At 43.6% G+C, this 17,896-nt stretch overlaps 1 protein-coding gene across 3 annotated transcripts in view; it reads right to left on the minus strand.

Annotated features, from left to right (window-relative positions):
* Positions 1-17,896, minus strand: part of tnksa (tankyrase, TRF1-interacting ankyrin-related ADP-ribose polymerase a) — a 196,269-nt gene that overhangs the window by 16,257 nt on the left and 162,116 nt on the right. For 2 of the 3 annotated variants that reach the window (XM_070880229.1, XM_070880222.1), the window contains 8 exons: positions 16,477-16,696; positions 10,573-10,682; positions 9,634-9,822; positions 9,220-9,457; positions 7,480-7,562; positions 7,258-7,378; positions 6,439-6,536; positions 2,272-2,346 (listed from right to left, as the gene is read on the minus strand). In XM_070880229.1, the coding sequence (XP_070736330.1) occupies positions 2,272-2,346; positions 6,439-6,536; positions 7,258-7,378; positions 7,480-7,562; positions 9,220-9,457; positions 9,634-9,822; positions 10,573-10,682; positions 16,477-16,696 (1,134 nt within the window). The remainder of the gene's footprint in view (positions 1-2,271; positions 2,347-6,438; positions 6,537-7,257; positions 7,379-7,479; positions 7,563-9,219; positions 9,458-9,633; positions 9,823-10,572; positions 10,683-16,476; positions 16,697-17,896) is intronic. The other variant, XR_011593293.1, reaches the window with a different exon arrangement.

The following is a 17,896-nucleotide window of genomic DNA, read 5'->3' on the forward strand; positions in this document are numbered from 1 at the left end:
ATTTGCAATTCTGCAGCCCCGCAACACCACCCCTGCATCTACCTCCAACACATAACTAATCCAAGTGACCTTCCTCCATCACTCAACGTATAAAATACAGCCTCATTCTGAGCCGCACTTTCAGTTCTTGTTCCAGACGTAGCTGCATGTGGCCCAAAATACAGCAAGTGTTCAGAACCTTATTAGTATAAAGGAAGCTATCTGCTCCAATATGGTTCTTTTATTTATTCATTCTCGGGATGTGAGTGTCGTTGGCAAGGCTGGCATTTATTGCCCATTCCTGGTTGCCCTGAGGTGGTCGTGGTGGGCTTTATTCATGGATCAAAGCAGTTTGATAAAACTGAGTGGCTTGCTAGGCATCTTCAGAGAGCAGTTAAGAGTCAACCACATTGGTGCGAGACTGGAGTCAAATATAGTCCAGACCAGACAAGGGCGGCAGACTTCCTTCCCTAAAGGATATAATGAACCAGTTGTTTTATGACAATTCGACAGCTTCATGGTCACTTTCACTGATGCCAGCTTTTTATTTCCAGATTTTATTTTTAAACTGAATTCAAATTCTCAAACTGCCATCGTCTGAAGCATGCAAGTACTTTGAGAAGAGGCTTTGTTTGTGGAGCTTGAACTTCAAATAATATCAAATCAGGTATTTAATCCTTCCTCTTCCTTCGATCTCAGTGTACAGAATCATACCAAAGTAGTGCAGAATTTGGAGGGTGGTTTTCCTAAAACCCACATTTTCACTTGGGCTGCCACGTCAGTATGACACTTGGTAAAAGCAAGACGGCTTGCCTTATGAATGGGTTTGAGACGACTCCTTTGCATGCAGAAGTTACTGCAGAAACAGAATGAGTTCTACCTTTCCCTCATGTGCCCCGATCTACAAAGGAGTAATAAGGACGACAGGCATTCTGCTACCGAGTTTGTTAGCTTCTGCTTAGTAATGGGCTTGCTGAAAGTTTTGTATCCAAACTATCTAGACTGCAGAAAACTTTAATCTGCCCACATAAAAGAGCTGTTGCCCTATACACACAGAACCACAGAGGTTTCCATAAAGTGATGGACTTCTCTCCACTGGGGCAGGAGCTGATCATTGGAGCTGTATTCTGAGTATAAGGAGAACAGCCTGACTGTAACATCCTTACAGACAGAAACCCAATTTGAAGGATTGCTTTCGGAGTTTCAAATCCTGACACTGAATCAGGAACAGGACTGAGAGAAAGCAGAAAAAGACAAGTCACGAGAGTCTGCTATCAGAAACTATCCACAGTAACCAATATAACATTTAATGCCAGTAAATAGTATGGACCAATTGCTCTTTTTTTTGGAGGGTGCATTCCCATAATTAGCCCTTGACAGAGGTTACTCAAAATAGAGCCAGAAAATTGCTGGACTTAGCAGAAACATTCCTATGAGTTCTACAAGTACAGATGAAGATTTAAGCTGCTTAGAGAGAAAAGTGGTGACCGTCAAGAAATCAGGCATGAGGGCATCAAGCAAGCTTGCAAGAACTCAATGAAGAAAAAAAAAGAAAATTGCCTTTTATAAGTGCTAATGCAACAAAAGATTGTTTCTGAACAAGAATATTAAAACCTGAAGCCTTAAAAAAACTGACAACTAAAATAAACTTTCTTCGGGTGGAATGCAGAGAATTTACGCTGACATTGTGATAAAAAAGGACGAGAGGCGAGACTCAAAAGAGGCTGTCTACATACTGGGAAAGAGCGCCATGAAATTGTTAAATGGACAGCATCTCGGGTTATTTTCCTCAGGCGATGCAGGCAATGCTCGATTTGTATGTAAAGGCTGAACAAGTGTGGAAGTGTAGGTGCTAACAGCAGAGGTGAATGTTGACATTTGACTCCAGGAGATGCTTTGCTTCCTTAAGGGATCATTTAAAAATAAAAATAAAATGTAAAAAGATTACATGAATTCAAAGAAAATGGTTTCACTTATATGAGAATCATGGAGCGTGGGTCTGAGTTAAAATCAGGGAAAAAAAGGATCGATACTCAGGAGGTATGTGCCTTTATGAGGGACAGACCAACATCCCACTGCCACCGACATGATGTATTGTTACATCCAATTTTCTCTCAATAATTAGTTCAAAGGTAGCAATGGTCTTCATGGCCCACAAAAGTGCTGAAATGACTTGCTTCAATTTAATAAGACAAATATTTCTCAACATTTAAACTCTGTTTAAATAAAAAAACTGAAACAACCACTACAAAATATTCAACATTAAGATATACAAATACAGTAACCTCTTACCTTAATGATGTTGTATCTATTAAAAACTCCACCTGCTGTCCCACCATCTCTGTGTTCACGGATTGTACTTTGCATCTAAATAACAATATCTTTGTCAGTAACCATTCCTCCATAACAGGACTAGACTTTGAAAGCAATGCGCTTTCTTATGATATCTTGGGAATGTGATGCAGCATGTATAAATTTAAGTTGTTTCTTAGAATAGCACTTAACCAAATATCTTCCAGAAAGAGAAGGAAAGAGGAGGAGAGGAGGAAAGGGGAAAGAGGAAAGAGGAAGAAAGGAGGAAAGAGAGGGCAAGGGGGAGAAACGGGAGGAACGAGGAGGGAAGGGACGGGGAGGGGAAGGGACGGGGAGGGGAAGGGACGGGGAGGGGAAGGGACGGGGAGGGGAAGGGACGGGGAGGGGAAGGGACGGGGAGGGGAAGGGACGGGGAGGGGAAGGGACGGGGAGGGGAAGGGACGGGGAGGGGAAGGGACGGGGAGGGGAAGGGACGGGGAGGGGAAGGGGGGGGAGGGGAAGGGAAGGGGGGGGAGGGGAAGGGGGGGAGGGGAAGGGGGGGAAGGGGGAGGGATAGGAAAGAAAAGGAAGAATTTGCATTTACTTTTGAAATGTCATAACTGTTGTATGTTAAATTCCGACGATGATATACTAAATTAAACCTCACCAAATTTAAACATTACTTATATTGGCAATAACTAATTTCCTCTACAGCATTAAATGCTTACATGACAAAGGATGCCTGAATAGCTCAATTAATTACGAACTACCATCATACATATTGGTCCATAATAATTTGCCATATGTAGCAAACATATTTGCATATAGAATGAAAAATATGGAAACCGTACCAATAGTTACACATTTTTTTGATTAGTGAACATACGTACAATCAAAAATACGAGAGCTATTTTAATCTAGATTTACAAAAAATCCAATTAAAATTATGGTTGCATTTGCTTCCTAATTTAGACTAAAGAAGATACTTATTTCAGAACAGACAACGATGAACCTGCCTACCATTGCCTGCAACAAGCAGTGAGAGCAGAGGAAAAGAACAGCTCATGCGGCTCAAATTCTATTTCTTTTCAGGGACCATACACTTCTTAATGTGAACGTCAAGTAACAAAAGTCCAAAACTTCTTAAACAATCTGCAGCCCTTCATGTGGCAGCTGCCTACAGCCCAAAGAATCTTGCTTAAAATGTATTTCTCTTAATATTCAGGAAGAGAAAATCTGCAAATGTAATACTACAGCACATAACTTACTGAGGACCAATCAATTCTATTAACTACTGCCAATGCCCCTTCCCTCCTCCTAGGTTAATGGGCCCAAGTTTCGAGCCGCGCCTAGAACGGCGCAGTCCCGACCTGGACGCCCGTTTTTCGCGCCACAAAGTGCGCCTAAAAAAAAACTCCGTATTCACCACCTCCCTGCAGGTCCTCTGGCCCTCGGCGCAGTGCAGCAGGAGCTGTAGGGGGCGGAGCCAGGTCCCTGCGCTGAAAACAGTGCCGGGACCTCTGCACATGCGCGCTACAGTGGGCACGCAAGTGCAGTAGCTCCAGGCACCCGAAACTGTGTGGGAGTGGCCCGAAGCACACAGCCCCTAGCCCTGGCCAAATGGCCTCACTGGGGCTGTGTGAATAAGGCTCCTCCCATGGCCGGCTCCTGCTTCCTCCCGACCCGACTCGACTCCCGCTTCCCGCCCCCGGACCGGACCTGACACCCGCTCCACCCCCGCCCCTGACACCCGCTCCCCCGCCAACCCCGCCCCCGGACCGACACCCGCGCCCCGCCCCCCCCCCCATCCCCGGACCGGACCCGACACCCGCTCCGCCCCGCCCCACCCCCGCCCCGATACCCGCTCCCCCCCTCCGCCTCCGGACCGGACCAGACACCCGCTCCCCCCCACCCCACCCCAGGACCAGACCTGACACCCGCTCCACCCACCCCTGGACCGGACCCGACACCCGCTCCGCTCCCCCCCCGCCCCGACACCCGCTCCCCCCCAGGACCAGACCCGACACCCGCTCCCCCCACCCCCGCCCCTGGACCGGACCCGGCACCCGCGTGCCCCCCCGCCCCGGATCCGACACCCCTCCCGCCCCCGGACCCGACACCCGCTCCCTCCCCCCTCTGGACTGGATCCGACCTGACCCTCCCCCCGACCTGACCTCCCTCTCCCCCTCCGACCCGAACCGACCTCCCTCCCACCATCCCCCCGACCCGACCCAACGCCACCTACCTGTAAATCTGGTGCTGGGGACGGGCCCTGCCCGAAGTCTTGGGCCCGGCCCGTTCAGCCTCCCTCCCCCTTCTCCTTCCCACCCCCCCCCTTCTCCTTCCCCCCACCCCAATCTCCTTCCCCCCCATCTCCCCTTTATCCCCTTCACTCCCCCACCCCCTTCTCCCGCCCCCCCTCCCTCCCCCTTCTCCCCCATCCCTCCCCCTCCCCTCGCTGTCAGAAACACAGACACTGACAGACAGATAATGAGAGACACACAGATAGACAGAGAGATAGAGACACTGACAGAGACACACTGAGGGGGGCATCCCAGCACGCTGTTGGAGGGCTCCCGGTGCTGCAGTCGGTAAGTAGAAAATGTTTTATTTATTGATTTTTAAAAAAGTATTAATTTTTTTTGATTGATTTATTGGTTGATTTATTGATGTATTTATCATTTATTATTGATGATGGCTCTTTATTTGTAAAACTGAAGTGTTTAATGTTTGTAAACTTCCCTTTAAACCCCCCCCCATTCCCAAGCCTGATTTGTAACCTACGGCTGATTTTCTAAAGTGTAGACAAGGTTTTTTCGAGCATACAAAAATCTTCACTTACTCCATTCTAAGTTAGTTTGGAGTAAGTTTTCACTCACGAAACTTTGAAATCAGGCGTAAGTGGCTGGACACGCCCCCTTTTGAAAAAAAAATTCTGTTCCAAAGTGAAACTGTTCTAACTGACTAGAACTGGAGCAAACTAAATGACGAGAATTCCGATTTCAAGATACTCCGTTCTACACCAGTTGCTCCTAAAAATCAGGAGCAAATCATGTGGAAACTTGGGGCCAATATGTCTCCACCAGGTAGCCGCCACCTCAATGTGGGGACTGATGGGCTGCAGGTGAGAAATTTGAATAGTGTCCTGCGTTGTCAATCACACCTTCGTAATCTTCCCACAGTTCAAACAATCTTTCAGAGTGAAGCAAACTTTTCTCTATATAAATCGTCAAAACAATATGATAGAATAGATACCCTGGAGCAGTCAGTTAGTGTTCAAAGAGTTAAAAATTAAAATTAATTTGGAGATTCCCCCTCCCCGCTTTTGGCATTAGCCTTCAGTGTTTGATAATTGTTCAACCCATTGACCGTCAACAGCTTGTACATTGGGTAACAATACATCCCATTGTTGCACTAATCTGCTCAAACAGCAGCAGCGTACAGATAAATTAATGAGTTTCTATCCTCCTTTTCCCCTATTCTTTCCACCTTTATTTTTACTTTATTTCTATTTACACTTCTTTTCTGGTGTCTACTGGACCCACGTCAATTTTGGAGTTGGGTCCCTTATCAGAAAAACTTACCTCAGCTTGACCGAAAGTGGCCTTCAAGGTCAGTTTTCCAGTTTATTGAAGTCTAAAACTCTGGAAGCTGACATCATCTGTTTAAGTTTTGATTTAATTTTCCAACACTTAAAGCTGAAGTGCTAATGTAAATGATGTACACGGTACTCTGTTAATTATCCACAAAGTTATTTGATCATTGCAGATGCACACCTGAACAGGAGGTCACAATACACAGAACACTGTACTCTAGGTATGAACTTGCATTAGCCATGAACAATTATTGTTTAAAGTGACATATGCCGTGAACGTTAGAACTGTAACAAATCAAACTTGCATTTATATAGCGCCTTTTGGATAGGAAAATGCCCCAAAGCAATCAGACATATTGAAAAAATGGACTCCCAGCCAAAGGTGGAGATATTCAGAGAGGTAACCAAAAGCTTGGTCAAAAAGGTGGGATTTAAGCAGGGTCTTAAAGGAGGCGAGTGTGGCAGAGAGGTGGAGGTTTGTAGAGAAGGAATTCCATGAATTAATGCACTTTGAAGCAAAAGACCACTGCTTTTTTTGTTCTCAAACCCAACAGGTATACAGTTAACAGTACCTCCTCTTCCACAGACTGGTACTCCTTGTCATCTGGCGCGAGATCAATAAGAATGGTTCCTTGGCTGGCACAATGGAAAGTCAGATAAGGATTTGTACCTGGGAAGAGGGCAATCAATGTAAGCCGATTAAAATTCAACCAGCATTCTTACTGAGCACAAAGACAGGCATCAGGCACAAGGGGTGAGCAGACATCTCAAGAGGGTGGTCATAATGACATCAGGACAGAAAAATCATGGGATTCCCCAAAACCAATCAAGACTAGACAAGCTCCTGTGTAAGGGGTGCCTGAATGACAAAGAACATTCTGGAATGTGGGGCAGTTGTAATGATCAAAAGGGAAGAAAAGCATTTACTAATGCAGTCTTCTACAGATTGGTAACATTGTGATCTTATTTTGTACACTTAAGTGCTAAAATGTACAACTGTCTGTAAGAGGCAATCAAAACAAAAAGCTGACAGAAATAGACTAAACTCACAAGGTTAAAGTTTGGAAGGCTTCAAATTTCATAACAGTGTTTAAATAATTCTTATCATACGAGCATTCCACAATATTTAGGCATGCAGTTTCAAAATGCTGTCCAGGCAGCTGCATGGAAATACTGCAGTTCCCAACCCAGAATAAGCCAACATAGTAGTTCCGATTGCTGGAAATCTCAGCGGGTCAGGCAGCATCTGTAGAGAGAAAAGCAGAGTTAACATTTTGGGTCAACGACCCTTCTCACGATGCTGCCTGACCCGCTGAGATTTCCAGCATTCTCTGTTTTTATTTCAGATTCCAGCATCCGCAGTATTTTGCTTTTGTAATAGTTCCGATTACCTTGCTGCCCCCCAAGTAGTCGTTCAACGCCCTTGATTAATTTGTGACGGTGCCCATAGGCGTTAATTCCAATCTCTTTCAGCTCCTCGTGTCCCATGTCTGCCAGCACATCCAAAGTGATCTGAAAATTGTAGCATATCGTTAAATCCTGGAGCTTAGAAAACAGCTATTCAAATTCTTAAACGCCCTCCACAAGCTGAAAAAGCTCTGATTTTCACCTACCTGTTCCCTTTCAAAAATATCCCGCAGGTGTTCCAAGCCTAGACTTTTAAGGAACTGGTTTATATTCATGTCAAGTACAGTAACTGGAAATAAAACATAAATATTCATACTTTTCATTATCAAATTAAATTTTTGAACATTAAATTCATAAAGAAAAAAGAATCTGAATTATATTATAGCATCTTATTACGATTTCAGACCATATGAAAGCACTTCACACCCAATGAATTACTTGAGTAGAGGAAGTCACTTTGCACACAGCAAAATCCACACATAGCATAGATAAATGACCAGTTTATTGATGGTGTTGGTTTAAAGAGCATCATCGACCAGGGCAACAGAACACCCTGCTCCTCTTCCCAATTGTGCCATGGGATCTTCTACAAACACCTCAACAGATGGCTAGGGCCTTGCATTAATAAAAGACAACTCTTCCAGCAATGCAGCACCTCATGTACTGCATGGCATCAGCCTGGATTAGCTACCAGAAGATGCAATTCTGTTGCTCCAATGACAATTGAATGGCAGGATCTGAGCATTTGTAAAAAATGAAAAACACAGTAGCTACAAGAGCAGGACAAAGGTTGGATAATTTGTGGCTCACCTCCTGACCACTCAATGTCCCTCCATCATCTATAAAACATGTCAGGTGTGTAATGTATACTGACTACTTGCCTGGATGTGTGAAACTGCAATAGTCGGAAGGTCAACATCACCCAGGGAAGAGCAGTTTGCGTCATTGGCACCGGTCACCACTCTGAATAGCCACCCCCGGTGCACTGCTGCTGCAGCACATACTATCTACAGGATGCACTATAACAACTCACTAGAGTCTGCTGGATCTGCACAAACTCTCCACAGAGCACTGACCCTCATTTGTGTGACTTCCTGGAGACCCACTACTTGCATGAACAAATTATGATCAAGAAGATTGGAGATCACAACAAAGTGGAGACTGAGAGCCCCTGAGAATGCCATGTGAGAGTACCTGTTTAATAAGCACACCCTGGAGGAGAGAGCCCCTGGAGGGCTTCTAGTGGCAATGAGTACCCTACGGCCGCTCCCACTGAGAACCAGAGCAGCGTCATGGGAACATAATTTCCAAGTTTCCCCCCCAAGTCACGCACCATCCTGACTTGGATATACATCTCTGTTCCATCAATGTCACCAGAATTTCCTACTCAACACCATCATGGGAGCACCAATAGCACAAAGATGCTGCAGTTCAAGAAGGCCCACCATATTCTCAGGGCAATTGGGGATAAATATGGCCATGCCAATTTTGCTAAAATCCCAAGAACAAATTTTTAAAACTATACATTTATTGATAACTTATGCACAATGCCAGGCAGTGAATCACAATACCCCAGTCACATCCAATATGCTTTATCAAAATCCTGGTAACAGCTCATGGCTTCCAAGAAATCTTGGGATTGTGGTCCTTGACTGAGTAATTCTGATCGAAGATGACTAGACTAACTATACCCAGCAACAGCGCAACTTGATAGGAATTTCAGAAGATATATGGCGAGGAACAAAAAAATTCTCCTGGTTTCATCTTTAAAAGGGAAATTTACAGTTGCTAGGTTACTTTATTTTAGGGTATATGGTGTTGTGGTGCTGTGAAGTTTTCAAATAAAGCATCTTACATAAATTTAAGACTTGAGCTCTGAAGGCTTGACTATCGAGAGGCTTTCCCCACAACTCACAACAGCAGAATGCTTAATTTAGTCCGCCTACCTTCTCCTTCTTTTCTCTCAGTGCCAGTAGCTCCATCAGCTGCACCTGAGGCACCACTGACAGCTAGTTCTGCGAGTGGGCCAGTCAGGTTATCTATACTGCTAGCAGCAGACAAACAAGAGGGAGTTGAGGCTGGAGAGATCACTGCTGCAGTAACAACAGTTGCCTGAGGTTTATAACAATTAGGGAGGGCTTCTGGTGGCATAGCATCAATGAGCAATGCCCTGATGTCATCAGCCTGAAATAAGAAAAACAAAAATATTTATAAATGCCTAGCTTCACAAATTTTAACACACTAGAAAAAGTTCTCAAATATTAATCAATTTAAGCAGCTCCTAGCATCAGCAATGCAAAAACACACCAGCAAAATGTAAATGATCAAATATTTGTTAGTATTTCAAATATAGAACATACTGTAGCCAAATCTAAAGGAGTCTGGCCTTCCTGGTTCTTCATGGTAGGGTCTGCCCCATGAGCCAGCAGCAGAGCACAAAGCTGTGTCCTTCCTTTTTGTGCTGCTTCATGCAATGGAGTGAAGGCCCACTTATCGGTTGCGTTAACACAGGTGTTGTATTTGATTAAAAGCGCTGCTATATCCACATGCTGAAAGGAAAGCAAAATAGGGCATTAAAAATGCAACTTCACCTATACTTGAATATCATATTTGAAAAAGAATATGGAGAAAGAGCAGGGACTAAATTGCTCCAGCTGGAGAGGTGGCTGCAGCATAGCTGCGATCGGCCAAAATGTCTGCTTCTGTGGTGTAACATTCCGCATTAAAAATCAAGAATATCAAGTTTATACTTTACCTCCTCCTACTGTTGCAGACATGGGGAACATTTGATTTAATAGGTGTCATCACTTTCTTCAAAAAAAAAATCAGGGCAAAAGCATCCATAATCTGGTTTCTGACCTGTCTGTCATTCTATTCACCGATCTGTACACTTCACATTTATGTTTCAGTTCGATTTCCTTGACTTAAGTGGTTAATTACATATCCTAAGTTAGACAAATGTATTAAAAAAGGACAGGTAAACAGCAGTTGGTCATGGTGTAACTTCCGCCCACCATTACCCCGATCAACCCTCCCCTCCCGACACCTCACAGCCATGCAATTGCTTATGATAGGCAGAAAGAGAAAAATATCCGTAAGCTAATTTAGGGGGAAAAAAACTGTAGAAATCCCTCTTCAACCCCAGAATACGATCAAGCTCCATGACCCATGGTTACTAAGTATCAACCCCCTGAGGACACGTGCCTGCTATACGTATAGATATTGGCTACTCTCAGGAACTCCTCTAGCTCCTTCTTGAACATTATGAAAATTAGTGACAGGTGATAGTGTTTTCTTACCCCATAGGATGCTGCATTATGGAGGGGAATAAGGCCCCCTTTATCCTGTGCATTAACATCTGCACCATGTTCCAGAAGATAGTCAGCCACTTCAAGGTTATTATAACCAGCTGTCAAACAAAAACAGCTTAATTAAAAAACGTTACAGCATACACATTTATCAGCTATTTTTGGGATCTTTATTACTTGTGCAAAATTTTATAGAATTAGCTATTTCAGGAACTTCCTGATCAGAGGCACACCTGTGGGCAAGGTGGATAATTTACGAATGCGTCAGTATCAACACATTCTGAAGAGGCAAATTCACGAAATGCCTGTTCTTACATGTTGCTCGGACTGTGAAAATGAGATATAGCAACAGCAGATAAATCGTGTTGCAGCACCAGGTGTTTGCCACATTGGCTGTTTCTATAGAGCCACCACCAGAATCACCACATACAGGCCACTGCTGCCAATCAACATTCTATTTCAGAGAGAAAATGACTTGCATTTATATAGTGCCTTTCATGACCTAAAGGATTTTCTAGGCAATGAAGTGTAGTCACTGTTGTAGGGAAACACTCGTCAATTTTCATGTAGCAAGATCCCACAAACAGTAATGAGAGAAAGACCAGATAATTTTTGTTTTTTATTAGTGCTGCTGGTTGAGGGGTAAGCATTGGTCAGGACACCAGGAGAACTCCCAATTCTTCTTCAAATGGTGTCATTGGATCTTTTACATCTACCCCAGAGGACAGATGGGAGCCCAGTTATATGTTTAATCCAAAGGATAGCACCCCCGACAGTGCAGTCGTTCCTTAGTTCAATAATTAAAATTATTGAATTAAAATTGCAACTTTGGGGTGAATAGGTGCACTGTTCCATAGTAAGAAACATGTTGCAAGTCATTGCTGTGTATGCGGTATTATGGGGTGGCTGCAATGTCCATAAGACGCACCTGCACATCTCAATATGGCGTATGAGGTGCCTGAATATTTGCCTGAATCAAAAATAAATCACTGTCGTATAAAATGTGGGAAGAACTGGAGTCCGTCGTTTAAAAGAGGAGGCTTGACAGGGCAGATACAGAGAGGATGTCTCCCCTTGTGGGGGAATCTAGAACTAGGGGGCATAGTTTCAGAATAAGGGGTGGCCCATTTAAAACGGAAATGAGGAATTTCTTCTCTGAGGGTCGTGAATCTTTGGAATTCTCAAGAAGGCTGGGTCATTGAATATATTTAAGGTGGGGATAGACAGATTGTTGAGCGATAAGGGTGAGTCAAAGTGTTATGGGGAGCGGGCAAGGAAGTAGAGTTAAAGCCAAGATCAGATCAGCCATGATCTTATTGAATGGCAGCGCAGGCTCGAGGGGCCTAATGGCCTACTCCTGTTCTTATTTCTTATGTTCTTAGTACTGCACTAAAGTGCCAGCCTAGATTATATACTCAAGTTTCCGTAGTGGGCCTTGAACCCACAACTTTCTGACTCAGAGGCAAGAGTTTATTTAGGCTTATATTTTATTGAAGACTTAAAATTTTTATTTAGTTTTGTGGTAATCTCAGACTGCTTCACTTTAAAGTTTCTCACTAAATCACCTGAAACAGATGATAAAACTTTAAATTCATATACAGAGAATTCGAACAATGTGAAAATTCCTTCCTTCCCTGCCCTACAGTGTTATCTTCAGTGCAAGATTCTGAGTCTCTGTAATCAGGTACTGCTGCATTTTCCCTTGTCCTTTCTTCCCGTCGCTGGTTTCGGGTTACAATTCTATAGTCCGCCATATAAGTGATCATTCATTAAATGTCATTGAATCACAGAATGACAGCACAGAAAGAGGCCATTCTGCGCATCATGCCCGTGCTAGCTCTTTGTTAGAGCTATCCAATTAATCCCATTCCCCTGTTCTTTCCTCATAACCCTGTAATTTTTTTCCTTTAAGTATTTATCCAATTCTCTTTTGAACGTTACTATTGCGTCTGCTTGCACCATCTTTCAGGCAGTGCATTCCACATCATCATAACTCGCTGTGTAAAAAATATGATTCCTCATGTCGCCTCTGGTTCTTTTGCCAATCACCTTAAATGTCTGTCCTCTGATTACCACTGCCACTGGAAACATGATTTTGAATATTTCTATCAAATCTCTTCAATTTCTCTGCTCCTACTTTACTGCTACATTGGCAATATCCTCTTTTCTAAAGACAGATGCAAAGTACTCATTTAGTACCTCAGCCATGCCCTGTGTGTCCACAAGATAATTTCCTTTTCAGTCCCTAATCGGTCCCACTCTTCCTGTGACTACCCGTTTATTATTGGTTTATAAAAGATTTTTGGAATCCCTTATGATAGCCTTTAATCTATTCTTATACTCTCACTTTGCCCCTCGTATTACCTTTTTTAGATCTCCTCTGTACTTGCTATATTCATCTTGGTTCTCTACTGTATTCTGAACTTTACAATTGCCGTAAGCCTCCTTTTTCTGTCTCATTTTAACCTCAATAGCTGTAGTCATCCACGGAGCTCTAGCTTTGGTTTCCCTTTCTTGTCCCCTCATAGGAATTTGTCTATTCTGTACCCGAACCATCTCCTCTTTAAAAGCTTCCCATTGTTCAATTACTGTTTTGCCTACCAATTTTTGCTTCCAATCCACCTGGGCTCGATGGACTCAACTCACTTTTCAACTCACTGAAGTTAGCCTTTCTCCATTTAAGTATTTTTATGCTTGACTGTACCTTGTCCTGTTGCATAACTATTCTAAACCTGATCATGTCCGGTCTCTTCTGACTTCTCCACGTTCCTCACATCCCTCAACCTCACTTTCCACAACCTCACCAGTACACAAAGCAAGTACTTTGCAAATTACCATGACCAACAAAGCCAGCTCGAATGAGTTCCTCATTAACATGCCCTTGCTGTGCCAAATTCCTCCATTCTCATCAATTGTCTTGGAAATAACTAGCCCACAATTCCCTCACAAATAGTGTTTCTAGTTCCCAACTCCCTGTCCTTTGCCCCATCCACTGGACCAATATATGCTTCCATTAATGTGCTTCACTTTCGATACATTCATACTAGTCAGGTCTCAGGTGATCTCCCAATCTGACCCCGAGACAGCATCAACTTAAGTCTGTGAGCCACAGACTACAGTGCAAGTGGTGAAGAACTGGCCTGGCTGTCTATTCCCTGATCTAGTTTGACCAATCTTAAACGCCACCATTGCTGCTCCTGCATAACCAAATTCTGCCAGTACTTTTGAATTATCCCAGAAGTCAAAAAATATCTCAAACTCCTAGTCTCCACCACAAACTGCCTCCTCAGATATCACTAACCTGCAACCTTCATCTTCATCTTAGACATTAAATGTAAAGATCTCGGACCTGCTCCCCTTCAAAGCAAAGATCAATCACTTTCCCACCTCTCCCACTCTGAGCCCTTTTAATTATCCAAGGTTCCTACTTCCGATTGTCATCTAGTGACCTGGCTGAAAAATGCACATGGATGGTGAATGAGGATCAGACTTGGTTGTGATGTTCCCATGGTCAAAGGGACCACTGACACTCGATCATAAAGAGAATGGCTACTGGAGGGCAGCCAGGGCCCATCACACCATACCCAACAAAAAGCTGAATCTCGAGGAGAAAGGGGAATAAGATGGGAAGGGAGGGGGTAGAAGAGAACAGAAGTGTTGACAGAAAAGGTATCTCATTTTCTATTCAATGACAAGCTTACCCATTGTAAATGCAGCAGACACTGCTGTTTTAGTGAGAGAAGTTTGTTCTTGTGCTATATGTATCTGTGCAGGGGGAGGAAGGGCAGAAAGCCTATTCATGTGGAGTAGTGAAAACCAGTTCCATCAGCTATTTAGATTACTTAAAGATTACAATATTGTAGAAAATGAAGAATTGGCCAGCCAAAGAAATCCTACTTTTAGCCACAAACGTATTTTCTATGGCTATTCCGACACCCGCACACATAGTCTAGATCAGTCTCAGTGAGAATGCAGAAATTAGCCTTCAAGCAACAGCATGCAGTTTAGTCTGACAAGCAGGAACACAAATGGCCAATTCATATTAGACTTGTTCAATGTATCGTGAGATGAATACTATACTGGCTCTCATTGCACTCAGGTTATATCCTTTTCAAAGAGGTCTGAATGCCCGTTGCAAAATTGTGCCCAATCCTACACTAATGCAGATTAAAAACCTGTTGGGAGAAAAATCTCAAAACAAGCAGCAAGGGCCAAACATTAGTCTTTGGCTCAAGTTAATTCCCTCAATTTGTCTATGCCACTGTTCTGGTGTTGATGTCTGCAAATTCAGAATGCACAACTACTCTCAATCACTTAATTTGCATGCAGATAAAATAGCTCAAGTTGTTTGCAAACCATTTCAAATTGCAGTCCTCTCCTATAAATGCATAGGTATAGTCACCCCTGATAAATAATTCATGATTGACCAACCTCAAACAGCACCACGATTGATTTAGTTCTGGGAAATGAAGTAGGAAAAATAACTGATACGAGAATATGCAAACAATTGGAAAATGGTGAGCACAAAATAGTTCACCGGGAAAATATAATAGAAACATAGAAATTAACAGCGCAGAAGGAGGCCATTCCACCCCATCGTGTCTGCGTCGGCTTACAAAGAGCCACATGGCCCTTGGTCAGCAGCCCTAAAGGTTACATATAAACCTATGAACAATGACGGAAAGGCAAAGAGCACCCAGCTCAACCAGTCCGCCTCACCACAACTGCGACACCCCTTATACTAAAACATTCTACACTCCATCCCAACCGGAGCCATGTGATCTCCTGGGAGAGGCAAAAACCAGATAAAAACCCAGGCCAATTTAGGGAGAAAAAATCTGGGAAAATTCCTCTCCGACTCATCCAGGCGATCGAAATTAGTCCAGGAGATCACCCTGGCCATATTCTATTCCCTGCAGTACTTACCATTATATCTGTGCCGTCCAACAAAAGGTCATCCAGTCTAATCCCAATTACCAACTCTAGGTCTGTAACCCTGCAGGTTACGGTACTTTACTTTTAAGAGATGGTTGAATGGGCACTTAGTGAGGGTTTCTGCATCCACCACTCTTTCAGGCAGCGAGTTCCAGATCCCCACAACCCTCTGCGTAAAGAAGCCTCCCCCCACCAAATCCCCTCTAAATCTTCCACCAACCACCTTAAAACTATGCCCCCTCGTAATAGACCTCTCCACCAATGGAAATAGACTCATACTATCCACTATGTCCAGGGCCCTCAATATTTTGCACACCTCAATGGGGTCTCCTCTCAACCTCCTCTGTTCCAATGAGAACAAACCCAGCCTATCCAATCTGTCCTCATAACTAAGATTCTCCATTCTAGGCAGCATCCTAGTAAATCTCCTCTGCACCCTCTCTAATGTAATCAAGTCGTTCCCATAATACTGTGACCAGAATTGCACGCAATACTCCAGCCGTGGCCTAACCAAAGTATTATACAATTTAAGCATAACCTCCCTGCTCTTATATTTTATGCCTCGGCCAATAAAGGCAAGCATTCCGTATGCCTTCTTAACCACCTTATCCACCTGGCCTGCTACTTTCAGGGATCTGTGGACAAGCACTCCAAGGTCCCTTTGTTCATCTACACTATTAAGTGGCCTACCGCTTAATGTGTGTACCCTTTCCTTATTAGCCCTCCCAAAGTGCATCACCTCACACTTCTCTGAATTAAATTCCATTTTTGCCATTGCTCTGCCACATGACCAGTAGATTGATATCCTCCTGCAGCCCATGACTATTATGTGGCAACGGAATTAAACGTAAGGATTGCTGGACTGAAAAAGGGCAAACTTCAGTGATATAAGGAAGATTTTGGATCAAATTAACTGGTTAGTAAAAAGGACAGCGAACCATAACTTAGTCAGGATCTTACCTGCAAGATGGAGTGGTGTTGAGTTCCTTCCTTGAGTATCTCTGCAATTTATGTTCTCTGGGGTACACAACTTTTGGACCCTAGCTAGGCAGCCTTTCTTGGCAGCATCGAGTAGAGCAGCATCTCCTCGTAGTAAGTCTTGAATATCTGTATCCCCTTCTTTCACAAGGTCCAGAGGTGTGTTCCCATCTCGGTTCTTCTTTGTTGGGTCAGCTCCATGCTAAGAAAAATGAAGGCGATCTCAATAACACAATTTGACCAGCTTCCTTTTATATAAACTTACCCATTCTTCATTATTTTTAATGACACTTAGGAACATAGGAACAGGAGTGGGCCATTCAACCCCTTGAGCCTGTTCCATCATTCAAATAGATCATGGCTGATCTGTAGCTTAACTCCATTTACCCACCTTGGTTCAGTAACCCTTAATACCTTTGTCTAATAATAATCTATCCATCTCAATTTTGAAAGTTTCAATTGACCTAGCCTCAACAGCTTTTTGGAGGATTGTTCCAGATTTCCTCTAACATTTGTGTGAATAAGTGTTTTCTGACGTCACCCCAGGACAGCCTAGGTCTAATTTTAAGGCTATGCTCCCTTGTTCTGGACTCCCCCACCAGTGAAAATTGTTTCCGTATCTACCCTATCAACTCCTTTGATCATCTTAAACACTTCAATTAGATCACCCCTTAATCTTTCTATATTCAAGTGAATACAAGCCTAGTCTATGCAGCCTGTCCTCATAATTTAACTCTTCTAGCCCCGGTTGTAGTTGTTGGAGGTCAATCATCTTAGCTTCAGGGTATCACTGCAGGACTTCCTCAGGGCAAAGTCCGAGACCCAACCACCATCAGAACATAAGAACATAAGGATTAGGAACAGGAGTAGGCCATCTAGCCTGCTCCGCCATTCAACAAAATCATGGCTGATCTGGCCGTGGACTCAGCTCCACTTACCCGCCCACTCCCCATAACCCTTAATTCCCTTATTGGTTAAAAATCTATCTATCTGTGTTTTGAATACATTCAATGAGCTAGCCTCAACTGCTTCCTTGGGCAGAGAATTCCACAGATTCACAACCCTCTGGGAGAAGAAATTCCTTCTCAACTCGGTTTTAAATTGGCTCCCCCGTATTTTGAGGCTGTGCCCCTAGTTCTAATCTCCCCGACCAGTGGAAACAACCTCTCTGCCTCTATCTTGTCTATCCCTTTCATTATTTTAAATGTTTCTATAAGATCACCCCTCATCCTTCTGAACTCCAACTAGTAAAGATCCAGTCTACTCAATCTATTATCATAAGGTAACCCCCTCATCTCCGGAATCAGCCGAGTGAATTGTCTCCGTACCCCCTCCAAAGCTAGTATATCCTTCCTTAAGTAAGGTGACCAAAACTTGACCGCAGTACTCCAGGTGCGGCCTC

This window comes from Pristiophorus japonicus, chromosome 1 (genome assembly GCF_044704955.1).
Source record: "Pristiophorus japonicus isolate sPriJap1 chromosome 1, sPriJap1.hap1, whole genome shotgun sequence".
Lineage (NCBI taxonomy): Eukaryota > Metazoa > Chordata > Chondrichthyes > Pristiophoridae > Pristiophorus > Pristiophorus japonicus.